Genomic DNA, 21,376 nt, shown 5'->3' with positions numbered 1-21,376 from the left:
AAACTTGCAAGTTACCAACCTATACGTGCGGTACAATTTGGTACCACTTTTGCTAACTTCCTTACTAAAAATCCCATGGGATGTCTCCAGTAGACCCTCTATAATTAGAGTTGAATAAAAAGCTAATGTCAGTAAAAGAACACTTAGTACTCGAATTAGTCAAAAATTCAAGAACACTTATGCTTTTCATATTAAACTGTGAGACAAAAGAAAACCCCATACCAAAAGCATTTGGAAGAGTCCGGAGGAGTTTACTTCTCTTTCTGTCTCTACAAAAACTGGCTGCAGTCACTAGTGACCGAGGCACAGAGTTGTGTTGTGCCTCAGTTTCCACAGCTGTAATGTCACAGCTGCAGTGGGGAGGTGTGTGAGCAGCAGCACCACACACCTGGAAATGACTGCAAACAGAGGAGCGTCTCCAGACTGTCAGGCACCAGAGTGTACTGGAATGACGTTGGCTGCGCAGTGTGATGTTAGCGGCTGTGTCTCTGCTGATTTGCACATTTACAGACCATTCCACATCGTACAGGGCAGCAACTTGAAGAAAAACTGCTGCCTTAGTGTTTCTGCAACGGCTATAGATTTAAGGCATGGGTCTATGGGTTGAGTAGCAAACCTCAAGCCAGAAAGAGCCCTTGCAGCCAGGTGACTGCAGCAAGTCTGATGCTGGATCTACTGTATTTGCATTATATAGCTGATCTGCATGTAAACGGCACGTCTGGCACCTTGGATTTACAGCACCCATGCAGAGGACTCTATATCACGCATACAGTGAGAAAGGTGACTGCACTGCAAGGGATGCTGAGCCCTGGACATGCTTCCCGGCTGCAGGCAGGGCCTCTGGAATAGTTATTCTTGCTGTGTTGCTGCTGTCCTGTGAGCCCTGCGATGGCTCCTCTCTTGGGCTGTTGTTACACTCATTCATCCTCTCCGTTTAATGGAGCATCCAGAGACTTTGACTGGGAGCCAGGAGCTCCCAATTTCTAATCTAGGCTGCAGTAAACTTTGTCTCTGAATTGCAGTCGTGCTAAGTACCATACCATCCATTGCATTCTGCTCTTGTGTTGGTCTCTGCCTTAATCTTTGTGTTTTACAGATGGAGCATGTGAAAAATAATTCCACAGTCAGTCCAGGTCCCAGAGTTACCAAAAATACCTCCACTTTGACATCTCTGTTGACAGTCTCTCAGAGAGGGAGAGAATGCTCTTCATTCTGTGAAGAGCAAATAGAAGGTCTTTCCATCCCCACTGTAGAGGTAGTCTTCTAGAGAATGGTGGAGGCATACCACTAGGGAAATAAATGAGCGTAAGCCTTCATTGCCAAATACAATCTTTGGATAAACAGAAGACTTCAGACTCCAAGGCACCTTTTCACAAGTGCTAAATTCATACCCCAAACAAACGCTAACAAAACCTCTCATGTCTTTATATTATGTGTAGCCAGTAAAAAAAAGATCTAGAGCCCTCTGGGGAGTTTCTCTTGAAGCACTTGGGGACGCACTCGATGTGTGGTCAGGTTAGCACTATTCAAAAGCGGGTCTGAGTGTCAGCAGAGCACGTATTTATTTATGCCCACTGGGTTTGGCAGAAACCCAGCAGTATAGTATATTTTGCTCTGTTAAACAGGCTTTTATTGTTGAATCAGCTTTATTTAATGGGAGCTTTCTATAATAGGTTCCTGTTCTGGAGGGCCTCGTCTAAAGGTGAGGAAACAGTTCAGTTTCCAGCACCATGCAGCCACTGACTGTGCCACTGTGGCCAAGTAACCAAGTGGTGGCCGATGCTGGCTCATTGAGGGCATACACCAGTCCGCCAGAAGTGGGCTGACATCAACCAATTCATTTTGTACTGAGCCGTGATGAAGAGTTTTGTCTCTGTTTCCTGATCTGAACGAGAACATCCCATTGCATTTTGTGGCCTTGGTTTGGGACCTTGACCATTCCTGGGTGGGTTTGAATAGCAATCAGAAAGCGCTCTAGAAATAAAATGCGCCAAAGTGCACTGTCAATCTTTTGTGGGAGGTAGACCTAAGAAGATCAAACTATAGTCTATTACCATTCAGCTCTACTACAGGCTTCATGAGCCATAAACCTAACAGCATATTAGGTTATACTGATTTCTCCTTTGCAAAGAGTTACCTGAATTATTTATATAGATGACAGAAAGGTTGCAATAAAGTGACCTGTGTTGCAAGATCTTGATTGTTTATTTCTGATATGAAGCCTACTGTGATACTGCAACCAGTGCCTTGCAGACTGTGCGAGGCAGGAGCTGTGAGAGTGCCCCAGTGGTCAGCAATGGAGATTGAGCTTCTGCTTTGCTGCAGGAGAGCGTATTACCTGCACACTCTTGTGATCCACCCTGCTGCTCAGTTGTAGGGGCGTTTTAAAAGATAACACTTGGATTATAGGCATGAACATGTAGTTCTGTCTTCCTGGTGTGTTGTGAGAGTGAATTCAGCGTGAGGCTTTTACATGCTGTGTGGAGGCCATGGGAAGCCCTGAACAAGGTGGGCACATGAGAGCATGGCAAACCCCAGCCAGAACAAGAGCTGTTGTGAAATTAGAGGTGAGTTCACCGATTCTTCAGAAGACTGTAGGGTGATTTAATTAAAGCAAAACAAGTTGTCTTTACAGATTCTCATCTGAACAGTAGTTTGACCAACCCCATACATTTGCCTCAAAAGTAAATAAATGAGAAAACCTTGTTATGCGGGAGCCCGGTCTAAGGGTGCACATGAGATCTGACATGTGGACACACCAAGTGCAGCATGCCATGGTTTGGCTGTGAGACAGATCCGTCTCCCCAGTGCAAGCATGGCTGAGGACTGAGCGTGCGGATGTGGCTAGGGGCAGAGGGAAAAGCTGTGCCTTTTCTTCGATAGTGTGAAACGGCCCTTGGAGCCAGTCCGGTGGGACGAATTCCAGATGGTGAGGGTGGGAGGGGAGGGCAAGGAGCAGCGGGTGAATAAAGGACCGTGGTTTTGTTGGCCTTGGAGTTTTCTAGGGCAGAGCTGCCTGTGCCAGCCTGTCATAGCCGCATTGCTGAGCTGTCTTGCTTTATAATGTTTATATTTATTTCCCTTATTCTTCCAGTACTTTTTTGAATACTTTAATGTCCACCTCTTTCCATTGCTCTTCTTCCTCCTGGTATCCCATTCTAATAAAATCATAACTGGGCCAATCACAAAAGATCCTGAACAGAAGAATTAATGCTTTTATAGGAGGTTCCTTTTTTAGTCTTTTTTAAAGGCAACTCTTTTCTTTAAAATGAAAGATGAAGCATTTTCTTTTATCCTTAAACTTTACTGTCACGTTTTATTAAGTCAAAATGATAGTTACAGTCAGAGGAAAGCAGGATATGAATTCCTGGTACAGCCATTTTTAAAGTGTGCTTTGTTTTAAAGCCCTGAAGATTGATTGAAGGTATTTTTCTTTTAGACGTGGAGCTTTAGTCAAAGGGGGCCTGATCCGAGTTACCCTCTGTAAATCAGGATTAGTTCCTGTGAAATCAATGGAGTTACAATGGTACAATACAGGGCGAGTTGGAAAAGACTCATGCCCTGAGAATGAATAAGGGAGGGACAGTGGGTGATCCCCTGAATGCTGCACTTGTGCGAGGGGGCGAAGCCACGAGGCAAAGCAGAATTATACGCTGTCCCTATCGGGCTGCCATGAAACGGCCTGGATGAGGAATGGCTGTGCGGCAGCGGGCTTGTGCTCACATGGGTGCTGCGGTTGCAAACCTCAGCCCTGGGGACACATGGAGTGTGCAGAACTCCTGCTGTACCCAGGAGCAGCCCTTTGCCCGTGCCCTGCCACCGCTGCTGCAGCCAGGGAGCCCCATGGGCTAAGAGAGACTGATTTAAGAGACAAGAGGATGGTGGCGGAAGTGGTGCTCTACAAAATACCTGTCTCTGGAGCATATTTAATGGGATCCAATGGAGCTTGAATTTGTTGACCTCTTTTTGGCAGAGGCCCAGAGGGATTCACTGTGCAGAGGAGAGAGATATGCCCCATCACTGTGCCTTGGGACTGTGTAGAGGCGCAGAGGACGGGCTTTCATGAGGGAGAGGACTGATAAACTTGGACAGATAATCTTATTGGACATTTTTATCTTTCTGTTTTTTAACATTGTGGGGTGGGGGGGGGCATAGCTAAGGTGGTAAACATACATCAAGATGAGAAAATAAGGAATTGAAATGATATGTCCTGTCTGAGATTTGAGTTTAACCAGAGATTTGAGTTCTTGTCTCTCATCTGCACTGAAACCTTGACAGCTGATTTCTTGAACCCTAAGCCATTTTGAGCAGAGTCTCTAATAAGAACAGCTCTTTTTATGGCATTTAACTGTATCTAAACGGCTTAACGCTAGGGCAAGTTCCAGCAGTCCAGCAGTGCAAACCACCGCTAGCCTGGGCTGTGCTTAGGACGTGCAGTGTTTTAGCAGTCTGGATGAGAACTGATCCTAAGCACTGGTCATACTCCAGCCCTCACAGTGAAAATCTGCAGCTTGGGCAAGATTGGAGGCTTGAGTTTGGCCATCTCCAATAGAATTAAAACATTTACACTTCATAACTAACTGCTGGACTTTCCCAGACAGTTACTAGTTTGCTCTTGGCATACAATTGACCTGCTCTTGCACATGGCACTGCTTCGTATTCAGAGTATGGCTTTTTTCAGAAATAAAGTTGCAGCAGCTGGGAATAGCATTTACTGAGTTAGCGTCTCTCTTAAAATATTGAGAAAAAAAAGAGCAAGGCAGCCCGGGAAGGGGCAGGTTGAAGGAGTAACTTTTTGCAATGCTCTCCAGTGTCTGAATATTGTTCAGCTGTGCTGTAAGGCTCTGGCTTCTGTCACCCTTGATCAAGGTGGCATTTACCCATTGACTCTGACTCCAGTAGACACCAGTTCAGGGCTGCACATGACACTCATTTAGTTCAACTTCTCAGCACATGAGAGTTCCACACATCTGATGGATGCAATTGAATGTAGGAGATAGGAGACATAGGGAAGGATACAAGTTTTTTATAATGTTTCTCTTTCATCTTTGTCTGGACATATATTACTTTCCACTATGCATCAAGTTTGAAACCGCTATTTTCATGCACACTTTGGATTTCCCTATGACAACAACGAAAAAGAAGATGGAACTTTACCCCAAATACTGGTTACAGCTTTCTAAGGAACACTGAAGTCTCTTGGACTGTGGTAGAATCTCCCAGGGAAAGTGGCAGAAATCCAGCTACTTGGCACATTTTACAACTAGTCCAGACAAAACACTAGTAAATGTACTCGGCTTTGGAACAGAATAGGCTGTGCAATGTTATGAAACTTTCCAGTGTGCAACTTTTTATCATTTCATGACCCTGATGAGTGTGAAACTTGAATTTGATTATAAATCACATAGAGGCATAGAGGAAGCATGGGATCCTACCGTGTGTCTTTGATTTTAGAATTTTTTTCACCTAGCTTGAGATCATTGTTTTGATGCTTAGTACATGAAAGTAGACACATTGGGTCAGACTAAAAGTCTGTCTAGTTTAGTACCTTATTTCTAGGATTAGCCAGTAATGGCTGCACTGGGAGGCGTAGAGCATGTATAAAGTGAGATTTCCATGACTGTCTCTTCCAGTTTCCAGCAAGGATATCTGACAATGAAGAAGTCCTTTTGCCTCTTGTGCATTTCCCACAACAACCATCTCCTATCTAACGAAAGTTTGACTTCGCCTCTTCTGGAACTTTAAGTGGATCCGAGAACTATACAAACTACACATCCCTGGGGTTCACATCTCTGTGCTGTGTTTCACTTCTGGATCCGTACGGAATAAAAATGATCATTTAAACCAATGGCTGAAAATATAATCCGATGCTTCATCATCAATAATTTTCATTACAGCATGACTTGCATAACATCTCCATCAACTTGGATGCCACCCTACTCAGTGGTGTACGCCCTGCAGTATGCTTGTGCTTAATGACTAAATGCTGTGCTGGCTGTAGCTTTGAATGATTTCACATCTCTTACTTCTGCCAGTTCCATTTTTTAATTTAACATGATATTTTCTGTGTTTTAAAAAAAAAAAACCTCCGTAGTGAAGCACTGTAGAACCTCCTTTGGAGAACTGGAAGGGGATTTTATACATCCCTGCATAAAATCTGCATGTACATGGGGCTGGAAAAATTGTGAAATGCTGTAATCTCTCACTCACGCTAGTTGGGAAAACAAGTCCCTAGAACTACCCCAAATCCTTAATGCCAATGCTATTTTCAGTCAATGGTATGTAGCTGCTGCTGAAGACATGCATAATGTATGTGCTGGCAACTCATCTTAATGCCAGTGTTTAAAATCATAGAGAAATACAGATAAGAATAAAACATAGGATCCCTCTTTCAAACCAGCTGTCTCCCATTGCTGCTGTAAGCGGTCCCTTATTGCTTCTGTGATGCCCGAAGACCTTTACAAACTTCTTCCAGCTCCTTGATATCGCAATATTGTCCCCTATATTGGAGTTTGGTCCATGCCGCAAGCCTGTCATTGTGTATCAGTGCCTCATGCTATCAGCCTGGCCACTTCAGATCACTGAAGGTGTTTTGGAGACTCCGAACAAAAATATAGAGGTATTGGGCTCTGCGAATCACTACACCCACAGGAACTGAAAATCTTGTTATGTGTGAATTTAATCAGAATCAGCTTTATCACTAGATAAGGTTTAAGGGTAGAAGACTCCATTTGTTTGAAAACGTGTTTGTAATAATTGAACAAAGTTACATAGGAAAACACAATATGGACTTCAGTAAGATTAAATTTGGCAATGCAGATTTTCCTAAGCTGCAGCAGCACCTCGGGGAGCTTGTGGCATGGGCTAATTAATCCTCCACCCCTGCCTCAGGCCTGGTAGGCCCAGGGGAGTTTTTAGAGCTATATCTTTCCTGCTGCTATTGTTAAAAATGCTCACGTGGAAAAGGCATGGCGTTTCCCTCCCCTAGCCTGGGAGCAAGAGCTCCTTCTCTTTAGCTGTGCCTCAGCTCTTGTGACTGGGAGCTATAGCATCCCATGATAATGCAGGCAATTGACTCACTTCTCACCATTCTCCCCATTAAGCTCTTTTAATTTTTATGTTACCTTAATTAGCACTTTCCTGGCAACACCTTTAAATTGGCTTTTCTTGTTTCAAGACATTTAAGACAGCAGTGGTAAAATGTATAAATCTCCTATTAGAACAGTATTAATTGCACATGTATTTTCGTGCTATTGATAACTGATGTAGGCCTTCCCTTAGCGATCTCTTGAATGCAGCCTGACATTTAAACATGGACACATCATGAAAGTGAGCAGTGAGGTGTCCACACTGGGGGACACATTCACGCCTGGAGTAGTTATTTCGTGTTGTCAGCGCTGGCCATTGCACACTGGCTGCTGTATAAGGACACATAACCTAAAGGCACACAGAGATAGATATTTAGGGAGCTGTGCACTTCCCTTCTCTTTGAAGTTATAAGCCCCATTACAGTTGTAAATTGGGTCATTTTTTTTTTTTTAGATGCTGTTTGTGGAATATTATCTTGTGTACTTAGCACAAGTGGGATCGGGATGAAAGGGGAACCTCCACCCTTCTCTCCCCATGTTACACACTCTGGATAAGCATTCGTCTTTCTGAAAGTTGGAATTATTTGTATTGCAGGTATCTTCCCCGGGCCTACCTTGGAAGCTAGATCTGCAGCCGCCCTTCAGTCATGGTTGTTTCAAGATTAAAGGCCATTTCCCTGTCATTGCCAAGCCTTTTTCTTCTTGCTTTTCATCTCTCAGCATCACAGAATGTACCTGAATACTCTGAAGCTGAACATCAGCAATGTGTCAGGAAAGAACACCCCACAATTGCTTTTGAAGGTAAGAGCTTCTATTCCTGTTTCAAGTTCCAGTAGGATGATCCATTTTGAAGTCCTTCCTGGTGTTGTTATGGATGGTGGTTTAGTCTGTGCTGTTTTCCTTACTGTGTTCCGCAGGCCAATGCCAGTGGCCTGAAGAATCATATTCCCTTTGATGCTTTACAGTGTTTTAACTTGAGGTTGCACAGCAGACACTTAATTCAGGCAGTTTTAGGACTGGTCTAAGAATCTCCATTTTCAATTCTGCGACAGGCTGCCTGTAATCTGCCATACTGAAACTGTGTTTCAGTTTCCTTTTTTCTAACTGGATTCAATAATGCTTGTATACCTCACCTGGTGGCTGGATCCAGACACTTAATACATGAAAAGTGATGGAGAATTTGGACATATTTGAATACAAGAGAAGTACATTGTTTTAAAATTGCAGGGAGTGGCTGCCTTTTTGTTTATTGGTTTTGTTTTGTTTTGTTTTGTTTTTGTTATGTATTTATCACCTCAGCTAGTAGTTTTTCTGTCTTTCACCTGGGCATTTAACTGGACGAGGTCATAAGAATGTGAGAGGGGACCTTTGTATTGCAATGGGCAATCCTTATACTGTTCTTTTGCAACACGGAATTTCTCTTGTCCTTATCCCAGTTGGATTTTTCATGAGTATGTACTCCTCTAAGTTGCTGTTTGTCCAATCTGTCCACTTACCCACACGGCAGTTAGATCATTATATTGGTACCACCATTATTTCTGAATTCACCCCAGACTAGTGTGTTAAGCTGAGTGTGCCAGCATCATCAGCTGCTGACCATCTCCTTGCTAAAAATGGTTTCCTCCTAAATGTTGAAATATTGATTTTGGTTCCCATTTAAGGCTTTGCAATGCATCTCCAGTTACATTCTTCACTAAAGGCAATTAAGTACCTTGCAATGTGTCTCTAGTTAGGGGTCTTTGCTAAAGGCAATTTAGTTGTGGTTTTGTGACCTTTGAGATAGGGTTTCCAGGAAGAAAGTAGTCAAAGGCTTCCTTGCTGACCTTTCAAGATTGTTCTAGAAAGCTTTACTCTTTTTCACAGAGGAGGAAACTCTTGTCTCTTAATTTGGAAAGTGTAAGAGGTTTCTTGTCTGCTTTCCATTATCTATGCTTTAAAGGTTTAAATGGATTGAAGTAAATTAGCAAAATCTTTAAGACTACATGATATGGCATTGGCTCTAACCTTGCTCCGGTGGAATGGGTAAATAAACCTTGATTTTAATTGCTAAATAAGTGTAACCATCTGTTTAACTGGGGAGGGGTGAAAGGAGAAACTCTTGTGGTTAAAAACGTAGTGGAACTCAGTCAGATATTTAAATAGATAATTCAATAATGAGGATGTTACAGGTAAAGAAAAAAGAAGTGTGGGTTCTTTCTATTAAGCAGGAGCACAGAGTTTGCAGAGGATGTGTTTGCAGGATCCAGCACTGAGATAAATAATTCTGCAGGGAATATCAGAGCCCTGATTCCTGATGTTGAGGAATTGATGGGCATTTCTGGCAGTCAGTATGAGTGGTTCTGTGCAAAAGTGGTGGCTACGTAAACGCACTCATACTCTGCCAGTTTGCTTTGTTTTAATCAGGCATGATTTTTTCACAGAAAAAAAATAATCTCTCCTCCCCTTTCACTGTTCTTGTTCCCTTCCTCTCTTTAGTGACAGAAGGCAAAAGCGGGTATGAGTTAATTAGAACTTGACAATTATACAAAAGAAATAAAGATTGAAATTGCAGACACATCAAGAAAATGATCCAGATTATCATTTGGTTCTCTTAAACCCAAGTTAGATTCAGAGTTGGTTTTTCTCAGCACCTGTTTCCTCATGATGGTTCATGATAGAGTTTAGTCCTGTATGTTCTGCTGGAAAATACACAGGAATACAATTAAAGGCACCTTATTTCCACTGCACGTAGTATTTATGTTCTGTGGAAGAGGGCTCACGCCTCCAAAAACATGTATCTGTTCATAATACAATTTACCTCAAAGCTATACCCTGTTGTGATGCCAGCACAAGCAGGTTTAGGCAGCACGGGAGACAAGCTGGGGAATCTACCTCTTATGTGCTATTGCAAATTGCTCTGAGGGTGCCTGTGCTTAGCAGCGTGGCTCACGGGCTTCCTGTGGGTCTCCAAATACATTGTCCCATGGATCACAACCTGCTATACAATGGAAACATGGAACCAATGACTGAAAGAGTGACCTCAGCAGCAGCTCTGCTGATACTCCCGCTGCCAAGGGGGAGGGTTATGTTACAGCCGCAATTTTCAGTGGATGGGCAGTAATAATAAGAAAGGCCCCAGACCATTCAGTCATACAGGATGCATTAATTTACTGCCAGAATGAACAGATTCACAAAGCAATTTATGTTACAAAGGGGTTGAAGGCTTCTTTTTCACAACCTTGCTAGCCAGGCTTCCCATCGCAATACAGAGGGGATGCCATAACATGTTTTGTGTTCTCCAGTCTTCAGTTCCCACCTGACTTGTGCTCAGCCTCTCTTTTTATTGTACTTTTCCTCCACATTATGATATTCTTAACATCCAGTTGGCCGGATAATATCCTTGTCACAGAAGAATCCAAGTAAAACTCCTTTCTGTCTAGTTTTTAGCTTATTTCCTGAGAAATTATGTATTTTCTATGCCTCATCTCTTGCTTATTGTATCTCATCCACACTAGTCAACCGTCTGTTTGAATTGATATCTCTTTGTATTGCTATGGTAGGGCTAAGAAAGAGAGAATACAGTACATGACCTACTCATTTAAGCAGAAAGGAGTCTACATATGCAAAATGCTTTTACTTCAGCTGTGGTTGAACCTGAAGAAATGCCTGTTTCTTTACAGGGTCCATTCCCCAAACCACCTGCCATTACTTGTGATCTAGAGCAAATGGTCTAGACAAGTCAAGGGACATAAATTCTAGTCATAAATATGCTTTATATGCTTAAGATAAAGTTTGCACTGCCAGGAGAGATGTGGGCTGGGAAGGGGCTGTGAGCTGGATGATTTATCCTAGCAGACTGCATAGAGATCATGAGGGACAGGTTAGGAATTTGTGCTGTGAGCGCTGTCCTGTGTGTTTGCACAGTAGCGAACTAACACAACAGTGCCCCAGTTTCCCTGGGGCTTATAAATGATGCTCATTGTACAGTTCACCAACAATAATAACGTACCCAGTTTGGGCTTTTCATAATTAGATTGTTTTACTCTGTGCTTATAAGAAATCCAGTTAAAGTTTGATTTCCCTTGTTAGATCAATAAGAAAATGATCTTTTACTTCCCAGGAGCCTATTTCTGGTGTCTTATTACCTATTTGGCTGTGAGTGGGTAACTGCATTAAGGATCTTGCATGCTTGTTTGTTTTTCAGTGAGTTGAGAAATTAGTGAAACAAGTCAGGTGTATTCTGAGCGCATCCTTTTTTATTTATGAATGCATGTACACATGTGTCCAAGTCCCATTTCACTAAACAGTATGTCATCCTGACACAGCTCCACTGTGGACCACTCTAATAAGCCAAACACTGGAGAAATTGTTTCTAGTTCTTGTCAGTCATGATCATCTTTCTTGTATTTCCCATATATATCTTATAACCAGTAGATCAGACCCTGCATTCGCAACTGGGCTATGCCCTTGCCGTGCTGTCCTGGTTCTTAGCAGTATCCTTCACTTTTATATGGCTGTTTCTTAGACATAAAGCACCTTTGCTATTCATTAAAGACATTTGGAGCTCCTTTGTAACATGCCCCTTGGGAAAGCCAGAAACATCTTCTGCCACAGCAATACTATGCAAGATTTGTTATTTTGGGAGCCAGAGTCACGACTGAGGTGCATATATGTTTGTAATGGGTGCAGAGTGCCTGGTTTCAGCTTGTTTACCAAGGAAGTGCTTAAAAGTTTGCAAACTCATCTGTGTTATCTGAATCACTTGGATGTTCACAACTTAACTGGAAATGAGTTGTAGACCGGTTTCCACTTGCAGTTTCTACCATTATTTATTTCTCATTAGTTTTATCCATTAAATCACTATGTTCAGGAAAAAGTATGATAGACTTCCCAGGTTTTTCTCTGTTCTGTCTCTCAGGGATTTCTCCCCTGGGCCAAGACAGTTAGTGTAAGCTGTAAGAACATCATTTGTCCCTGCTTTAATAATTGCAGCCTGTCTTCATCCATAAAAACACCTCAGCTGATCTCATGCTGAAGCATAGGAGAGAGGTGGACTTAGTTAAATGGCTTATATCCCAGATCTTCTCAGGACTGCAAATCTCAGCTGTGCAGACCGTATCATCACGTCTGGGGTGAGTTCTCAGTGTGCAGCATTTAACCCATCATCTAATCCTCAGTCTCTCCCAGATGCAGACAAGTTGCTTTGTCTGTTGCCTCAGGTTTTCAAAATGAATTAGTTTGGGAGTGTTTAAATCTGGGATTTTACTTCAGACTGTCTGTAATTATTACCTCCTAGCAGATGAATGTGATTCAGGTTGCTTGAATGTAGCTTGCTATATATTTTTTCTCAATATTTTCTTTCTTTAAACAACATTTTATTGAAACGTGGCCAGCTTTGAACACTGCAATCTGTGGGGAGCAGTTAAGTGTTTGCTTGTTATATTGAAAGCAAAAGCTGTTTTAACTTTGTGGGCTGAAGGATAATAGGGTATGATTTATTTCTTTTGAAGGTTCTTGACATTTTACCAAACACCCACACTATTGTTGAATTGGTCACTAATACATTATTCCTTTTACTGTATATTGATGGAAATAAAAGCACGTTAGCATCCATCAACTCCAAAGGCCAGCTAGGAAAGCCCCTTAGGAAATTCTGATAAAGATTTACACTTTTCTTGAGCAAGTGAGATTTTTGTAATCCAAACCAAAATTTTAGTTAAGGAAGGATGAAGATTGTGGGATGAAGTATGAGAGGTCTATCTGCTTAAACAGCAAAGGGAAGGCAAAATACATTATGGGAGAATTGTCTTCTAGCTCATAGCCTTGCTGCCCTGGAATCTCCACGCAGGGAGTCAAAACCATTAACTAATGATGGATTTTTGACCAGAAACTGGTGGCATCCTGTGGGTGCTACAGAATATTTGACCTTCAGTGCATTTCAGTATATATTTTGTTTCCATTAAGCAAGCCTTGTGGAAATTTTCTTTTTAATCTTGAAAAATGGAACTGTGGCAAATGAAGCTGATATTTTCTTCTTTAGGGTTGATTTAGAATTTGTTTGAAAATTATGACTAATAAAGCCATAAATATACAGTGGTTAGGGAAGTAATTTGCTCGCAGGCAAAACTTCTGAAAATTACACCCAACAGCTCTCAATATCTTTTTCATTCCATAATAATAATTATAACAATACTGATGCTGGTTCTTTGACACTTACCCATTAATGGTGTCCAAGGCACTTCACAAATAATCACATTGAGATCTGATTGAAAAAATTGTTCAGTGTGCCATTCCTTGGGGCCTCGAGAAGAAAAGGGGTCTTGGAAGAGTGCCCTTCATTCACAAAATGCTTTTGACAGAGCAAATCATCACAAACAGGAGAGAAAGGAAGACTTTATGGTGAAGCTTCAGGAAGCAAAGTGATTGAGTAACTCTCATCTATTGGAGTAAGGGAAGGTAAAACTTTAAACAGGTACAAGAGTTCAAGTAAAAGAGCAGCCTCTGACCATGAGTGGTGATGATGATGAGAGGGAGGGCACACTCAGCAGCAGGACTGAATGAGGTGGGTTCGCGATGTGTAGGAACAGGTACTCAGAAGGTCACCAGTGTAGTATGCATGGACCAAGGCCATGAAAAGCTCTGGTCAACAGCAGAGTAGTTTATTTATATTTTCCAGAGTTTCCACTGCTGTAACTGGGTCTAACAGCAGCAACTAACAGCAGCATGGGCATGGTCCTTTTTTTAGCAGAGTGGTTGGATCTAGGACACAGAAGTGGGCTGCCTCTTTTCAGAACCCAGGCAGCATCCCAGACAAAGGAAACAGCATGGAAAGCAAAGCAAAGTGCTTTTCTTCTTTTTCTGTGGTTCAGTGCAAACAAAGACATGCCTTATGGAGACCTCATTCTCAATTTTAAGGTTACTTAGAATAGTTCCCTAACTGAATAAGTTTGTGAGCCAGTGGTATAGCAGACCTCATTTATTTAGCATATCTGCTTCTGATGTGTGTTAATATATCACGTTCTCCTAAAACCTTCCATCCAAGGATGTCATTATGCTTTGATAAAGCTCACTTTAGTACGAGCAATCTCATAAGAAATATTCTTGTTTAATCATGCGGGGTCCACTCTGGAAAGCCACAAACAGTCTCAGCTCAGTCAAGCACTTAATATGTACTTACCTTGAAGTCAGTGGGATTATGCACTTGAAATCAAGTGTATGCTTATGTGCTGAGCTAGGACACAGCCAAAGTGCACAGCACTGAAACATCAAGTCTGTAAATGGAAACCGAAGCATACAATTTTGTTTCTAGCGAGTTCTGCTACCATAGGTCCAACTGGCCAAGTTGTTCCTCTAACATGGCAGAATCAAGTGGTTAAGAAATCCAACATGTTCCTCGGCTAAGTATGGGATTAGCTGGATGAAAGTCTGTGATCTACAATACACAGTAGACTGGATTAGAGGTTTTTATGATCATTTCTAGCTTTGGGAGGCGCAGATAAAATCCTGAAGCAACTCTTGTGCTTTGGCTTAAAAGCTCTGACTTCATAGATCATCCATCCTTTCCTTTTTATAACAGTAGGCAATCCTTAGAAGGTGTTTTAATGGAAGTGCTTGAGCTGCAAAATTCAGATTTGTATTTTATACATGGGGATTGCTCTGTCTTACAGCACATTAATAAAAGAGGTGGAGGTCATAGGTGAAATGTGGTCTTTGACAATCCTTTACTATTAATAGCCAGCTTCCAATCTAAAAACACTCATCCTTGTGAGAACAGGTTCATTTCAAAAGCCTTTCAAAATTTTACAGCTTCTGCTCCGATTCATTGGTGTAACTGACTCACAGTGGGACCTTTGTCCACAGAAGACAGTAGTCCTCATAGGCCTGGCTAGCTAAAAAGCACAAACTGAGTGTCTCCAGCTCAGTCTCTGATGAGCCAGCAGAGGGTCAACTTGTGTTTCAGATGTTCATCAAAATCAGACACATCTGCTTCTGTGGCAGGTCTGTCTATCTGCAGGTGAAATTCAAGGAGAGTTTAGCCATGCTTTCTCTGCCTTCTCCTACGTTCTGACTAGTGAAAACAGTTGTCCTGAATCTTGTACCATCTTTGCCGGCGCAAGTGGCTGATGTAGACATGTAACTGTAAGGACAGCAAAAAAAATTTGCCTCCAGATGCGAAGAAGGCAGATCGAACGATGGTTGAATGATGACAAAGGAGTGTTTTTTCCATCAGACTGCAGTGGCTGTAGGAGCCAAGATGCAGCTTGCTTTCCTGTCTGAAAAGAGGGATTATACTGATCAGAATGTCATAGGAAGCTGCAAGTGATGCATGAGCACTCACCTTATCTTCTCAGTGAGGGAGACTGCGTGACAGCTGCAGGGCTTGTCTCAGTAAACAATGGATCACAATACTTAAACACTCTGCAACATCCTTATGAAAACAAGAAAGCTGTGGGTTTGCTAACAGTGGGGCTGTGTGTGGCACTGGTTAGCAGTTTCACAAGGTGGTGGTGGGGCACAGGGCTACGGCTGCATGACACCATGCAGTGCTGTGTGGGGTAGCAGGGCAAGGTTTTCGAGGAGGGTTGCTGGGGAGGGGAGGCAGCGTTAGGGTAATGCTTGCCCTGGTTAGTAGCCTGCTGAGGAAAGCCAGATCCATTCCTTCCACGAGGTCCCGTGCTGTGTAGACACACACCTTTGGTCCTGTTGATCTCAGGCATGGCACATGGACACGCTCATGACTCATGGACATGCATCTGTATCCTACACTCTTGCAACACTGGCTTTTAATCGGCCATTGCCAGTAAGGATCTGCAATGCTGGATGTTAGTTGGGGTTTGAGGTCTTGTGGTGGTGTGAGCAACTGGAGCCGTGCTCAAGACGGAAGAACCTCTCTCATGTTACATGACTTCTTTCTCAATCCCCAGCCTGAGGCCTGGGGACTCACCAAGTGGAAGCACACCTGAGGCAGGTCTTGATTGAGCTCCTGCCTGCCCTTCATCATCTGCAAATAGGAACCCAAGTGAAACAGAGCGTGTGCCAAGACTGGCCTCTCTGATTGAGCAGAAATGCTGAAGAACTTCAGAAATGTGCAGAATTTGGAATGTGACTCACAGTCCTTCAGTCTCCTTCCTTGGGAGGCCCCCAGGACAGCTTAACTGCACACTGTCCCATACTGGGAGTGAGTACTAGTGCATGCTTATTAACTGGTGTTTTCTTTATCTGGGACCAAATCCCTGGATTCTTCGTGACAGACTGGTGTGTTTTTCCAGCTGCTCCATATTATTAATAAAAAAGTAAACAAACAAGCAGTCATAATTGTACTTTCTCAAAAATTAGGTTTGGACTAAGTTATTTTTTCTCCATATTGAAACAATTTAGCACGCTTGTTTTGAAGAAATGATTAAAATTTAGGAAACAAAGAGTCAAGATGCTCGGTATGCATTAGCAACAGTTATTGCCTCCTGTACATTGCATGCTTTACAGATAATTAGGTCTTGATGCACTAGCCAGTATCCCTAAACCCATTTAACAATTGGAAGCACTGAGATACTAGTTTCATGATGTGCCCAAGACAGAGAGGACTCCATTGTCAGCACCATTGGGCACTTGGGACCATGCCTACTTCTCCAGATGTCATTTCTCTCTTGGGATGGAAGAAGCTCAGTAAGGTTAGTTCAAGAAGGAGCTGTAGGCCGTGAGGAGAGAGGTGCAAAATCATCTAGATTTGACATAACTTTAAATGATAACATATCTAGAATACCACGACTCTTGTGATTCTTATAGCTCCGTGAAGGTACTGCCTGAGTCTTTGGTTCTTTTTTTTCCCTTCAGGATGGTAAAGAGCAGAGCCCTTTCTTCTGTCTCCGTCTGTTCCTTGGTAGATGAGATATGGGACTATTCCCTCTTTCATGATACCCAGAGAAAAAAAAGTCTTATTCTTTCTTCTTCCAATCATCTCCTATCCGTGTGTTCTTGGACAGGCTGGAGAGGTACATTAGCAGCTATTTGCTTCTTGATCTCATTGAAAGGGAATGGCTCGCTGCAAGCAGCTGTCACAGTGACTCTGAAGCCACTCATGGGTTAGCTCATTGTTTCTCTCATCTGAGGAGGAGTTTCGTAGTTGGCCAAGACAGGAATAATTGATTGAGTGGGCAGGATATGAGGTATAAATGTGTTTGGAAGGTGAAGCTGCTAGAAAAGAAAGCAGGAGTGGGAAGGGTGGTGAATGTGGGGTCGGAGGGGTAAACTGAGCAAAACCATGAAAATGAGATAGCTGGAAGAACATCTGAGTTGGATTTAGGTATTGTGGAGAGAGAGAAGGAAACTGCTGGTTTGGCCCATTTGGTAGAAGGGGTTGTACTTTGCCAACTGCCTTCTGAGTCCTATGTAACTGTGAGTGGATATCAGAGATGTAAGAAGGCAATGAAGCCAGAAATTGCAGCAGTTGGGATGCAGACATATTTAATGTACAATTAAGGTTTTCAACGGATCAGGTTAAAGAAAGAGAGAAAACCAGTAATGAGGTGGAGGTGGTGATGGGAAGACAAGACAGCGGGGTTATATGTATGTGTAGGAGGACTTTTGGGGTAAAGCCAGCTTGAGTTTTTTGGCCTCGTGAGTAAAGTTGAGCTCTGAGTGCTGACACATTTGTTTGCTCAGCTCTGCCCGCGCAGTAAAAGATTTCTCCTTCCCCTGATAAATTTGCTGAATTGTGGAGTGGTTTTGTGTTGTGGAGGCTACTTTTACATCTCAGCATGAGGTAGGAGTGAAAGTTATTTTCCAACGACTATTGCACTAACCTGCGGTGTGACCTACAACAAAGATCTAAAATTTGAAATGAGGCTGATATTAAAATATGATTTATTGTCAGTCTAATAAAGATAACACTGTAAGTAGACTTTGACTTCTGTGCATCCTTGGACGTGTCCACACTTGCTGCGTTTGAGAAGACAGGTGGTAGCATGGGTAGTCATTAGCCTTCTGATCTTTGGTTGCAGCCTTGTTTGCTTCATTTCTGATGGATTCTGGTCAGTGGCCCACACAGAATGGAAACTGTGGCCTCAGTCTTAGCAGGCAACTGTCTACTTTGTGAAAAATGCTCTGAATACTGAGGATAATTGAAGCAGAGGTTGGTGTGAGATGGTAGATCTGATCCTGAAAAGGGGACATTTCATCAGTCTATACCAAAGACAGCCTGAGATTTTACCTTATGTTACAAAGTGATTTGCATCTGTTGGTCGTTGTTGTGATCCAACACTGAGAGTCCTCCAGGCTGATGGGCAGTCTGAAGAAGATCCAAGTGGTTGAGTACTTGCAAACTGGAGCATTTGCCAGTCGCTGTACATGGTTTGCCCCGTGCCAGGGATGAAGCAAACCAAAAGGAGAGGAGATTGTACAGTTACAGAAATCATGGCTGTCATTTGGGCCTCCCCAGGAATGTTGAAATACTCACACACAGTAATTAAACATGCCATGAACTCATAAGCTAAGGGAGTTAAGTCTTGTGAGTTAAGAGAACTTAAAAGAGACCATACTGAAGCAGTAAGGGAAGTGCTCAATGTGTGGTCAAGTTAACAGTGCACAAAAGTAGGTTTGAATATCTGCAGAACAGGTATTTATTCCCATTGAGTCTGGCAGGTCCCCAGTGCTATATGTGTGCTTTACTTGGATTGCACAAGACCTTACTTATTTTACAGGGGCTTTATGTAATGTATGTGGTTCAGGTTGTCTTTTCTGGAATGGGACCCGCGGATCTTCCTTCATGTTTAACTTCCCTATCTATCTTCCTCCCTTAAGGTCTTTTTATGATATCTTTGAAGATTTTCTGTGCAGCCATCCTGTTTTCAGTAGGAGACTCATGTTTCCATGTGGTGGCACAGGTAGTGACCATACCTGGCACTATTCATGAGGAGCTATCCTGAATAACTCGATGTGTGGACACCTTGAGCAGCGACTACACTGCTACTCAAAGGTGTGAACAGGGCTCATATAGATGTGCCTGAATTGGCTTTCAACTAGCCATCTCCAGTATAGATAATGACTTTGAAACTGGCAATACAGTAATCATTTTGGGCTGCAAACTCTGCCCAAAACACAGGAGAAATACTTGGATGAGTAATTCAAGCCAAGATTTTTGCTCCTGCAGCCTCCCTGGTATTTAAAGCTAGCTCAGATAGAAGCATGGGTAGTTTATATGTGGGTATACCCTTATTTTGCACAAGGAATCCTTTGGTCCTGTTCAGTTTAGCTTCTTTTGCTCCAGACTAGGAAATCCATTCTGAGAGTTATTCCGGAAGAGATGTGCTTGAGTATCACAGTGGTTAGCCATGCTCCGTGCACCTAGCAATGGCTTTGCAATTTCAAGGCATGGGCATTTAACCTCTCTGCTCTTGCGTGGTGTGTGCTGGATGCACAAAGCTGTTACAGCTTGCTGGAGATGGGAGCTACAAGTGGGCTCAAGTGAGATGAAGCAGTAAATGCTGTCCTTCAGACAGGGGAGTCTCAGCTCAGTGTTTACATACTTCATTCCTCCAGAACACACAGCGTAGGGGTGAGGTGGGGAGCAGCTGGTGTTGAGGAGATGAAGGCTCAAGTATTACCAGGTTTACCACATCTTTAGAAGCTGATCCAAATCCCATCAAGCTCAGTGGAAAACCGCCAATGATTTGAAGAGCCTCTGGATCAGGCCTTTAAACCCAGCTCCTGCAATTTGGCATGCCGTCCTTTGTGCAGCTGACTAATCCTCGTTCCAGTCCTGCGCTCCTAGGAAGCCAGTGCAGAGCAGTGTGCTAGCAGGCTGCAGGGACCACCCTCCGAAATGGCAGAGGGCCTTTTTTCACCTTGTCTTATGCACACATAATAGCCTGAGCGCAGCTGTGTCTGCAGACTTAAATTTCCTGCAAAGCTTTGCCTTCTTTGCAGCTGGATACCTGAAGCACCTTGAGCTGTGAAGGGACTTGTAGAGCTTTAGAGGCTCTGAATCAGATGTCTGGTGATGGATGGTGTTGGAAACTATTAAACTTTTGTTCGTTGGTCGTCATGTGGAGGAAGTGAGAGCATGGATCTTTAACCCCCTGGAAATGATTAGAGATGAGAAGCACAAAGGAGGCCTTGATGAACATTTTGCCCCTAAGCCATGTGGTTCCTTGCTTTCCAGCTCCTGCTGCCGACATGCAAAGCCAGGGCCTTGGTTTTTAATTTTTCATACTGGTTTTAAACTGATACTTTTGCAAATGTAAACATGCCCCAGCACTGAAGGTTTCCAGCCAAATTAAAGAGTCAGCACTGGAAAAATCAGCCTTCTGAGAAAGGTCAAATACAAGTAAACTCTGAAGTTCATTGGGTCCATATGTGTAAACTTCAGCTAATACAGGATAGACCCAGGGCAGCACTTACCTTGCAGAACCCAGCTAGTTTCAAAGTGAAAGGCTGGAACTGTCCTTAGGGATGCCTGTGGTCTGAGCAGTAGATTTGAATGTGTTGAATGAAAAGAGACCATGTCCTGACTTCTGGTTGCATTTCCATTCCACTTAGCCCTTCCCTCTTGACAGGAAGAAAGAAGGTTGAAAAAGTGCTGTTTGGCATTAATTCTGACAACTCACATGTAGACATTCTTAGCTGGGACCATGCTGGGTTTAATAATCTCCAACTACATGCCTATAAAAGCTTAATTTTGCTATGAGGATGCATGCCTTGCAGCCTTTAATTTAATAACCAGGAAGGGTTTCTTTATAAGTTGTACCACCTGCAGTAGTAATAGAAATCAAGACACTGCCTGTTATTTCTTGGGCTTGATTGATTGACATTTCAGCCAACATGGAAAGATTCAAGCCACCTACTGTCTTTAATTTTTTTTTAATTATTTTTACCTGTAATTTGTCAGAACTTGCCATTAAAAGGAAGATCTGATGAGTTACCTCTCTGAAGTGTGGAGCTTTTGCTTAGAGCAGCAGATGAGGAAATATTCTTCCTGCCACTGCACTGTCATAGTGGCTTAGTTAGTAGGAACGAGTTGGTAGGAGAGGAGGTAAAATGACAAGATAAATTATGGCCTAAAAGCAGGATCCTTAAAAGGTATCATCATTATATAGCAATCCCCTAATCCCACCCCCATCAGCCAACAGAAATGCCAGGAGATCTGCGGCACATGTCAGCCGGCTAACCTGCCTGAAAGGTGTTATTGTTGCTGGTTCTGCTGCTTGGCTCAGAAATGTCTCTGCAGCTAAAGAGCTACAGGAAAAGAAGACAGAGCCCCATTAGGAGAATGCCAGAGGTGAAACTGCGGTGCCTCCCTGGTGCTAGTACATCAT

At 42.9% G+C, this 21,376-nt stretch overlaps 1 protein-coding gene across 4 annotated transcripts in view; it reads left to right on the top strand.

Moving 5' to 3' along the window:
* SEMA5B (semaphorin 5B) overlaps window positions 1–21,376 on the top strand; it is a 272,794-nt gene that overhangs the window by 130,920 nt on the left and 120,498 nt on the right. For 3 of the 4 annotated variants that reach the window (XM_074594864.1, XM_074594865.1, XM_074594867.1), the window contains one exon: window positions 7,684–7,889. In XM_074594864.1, the coding sequence (XP_074450965.1) occupies window positions 7,736–7,889 (154 nt within the window). In that variant the 5' untranslated portion in view covers window positions 7,684–7,735. Of the gene's footprint in view, window positions 1–7,603; window positions 7,890–21,376 lie in introns of those variants that run through there. The other variant, XM_074594866.1, reaches the window with a different exon arrangement.

This window comes from Larus michahellis, chromosome 7, assembly GCF_964199755.1.
Source record: "Larus michahellis chromosome 7, bLarMic1.1, whole genome shotgun sequence".
NCBI classification, from domain to species: domain Eukaryota; kingdom Metazoa; phylum Chordata; class Aves; order Charadriiformes; family Laridae; genus Larus; species Larus michahellis.
This window is presented reverse-complemented; position numbering and strand designations above follow the sequence as displayed.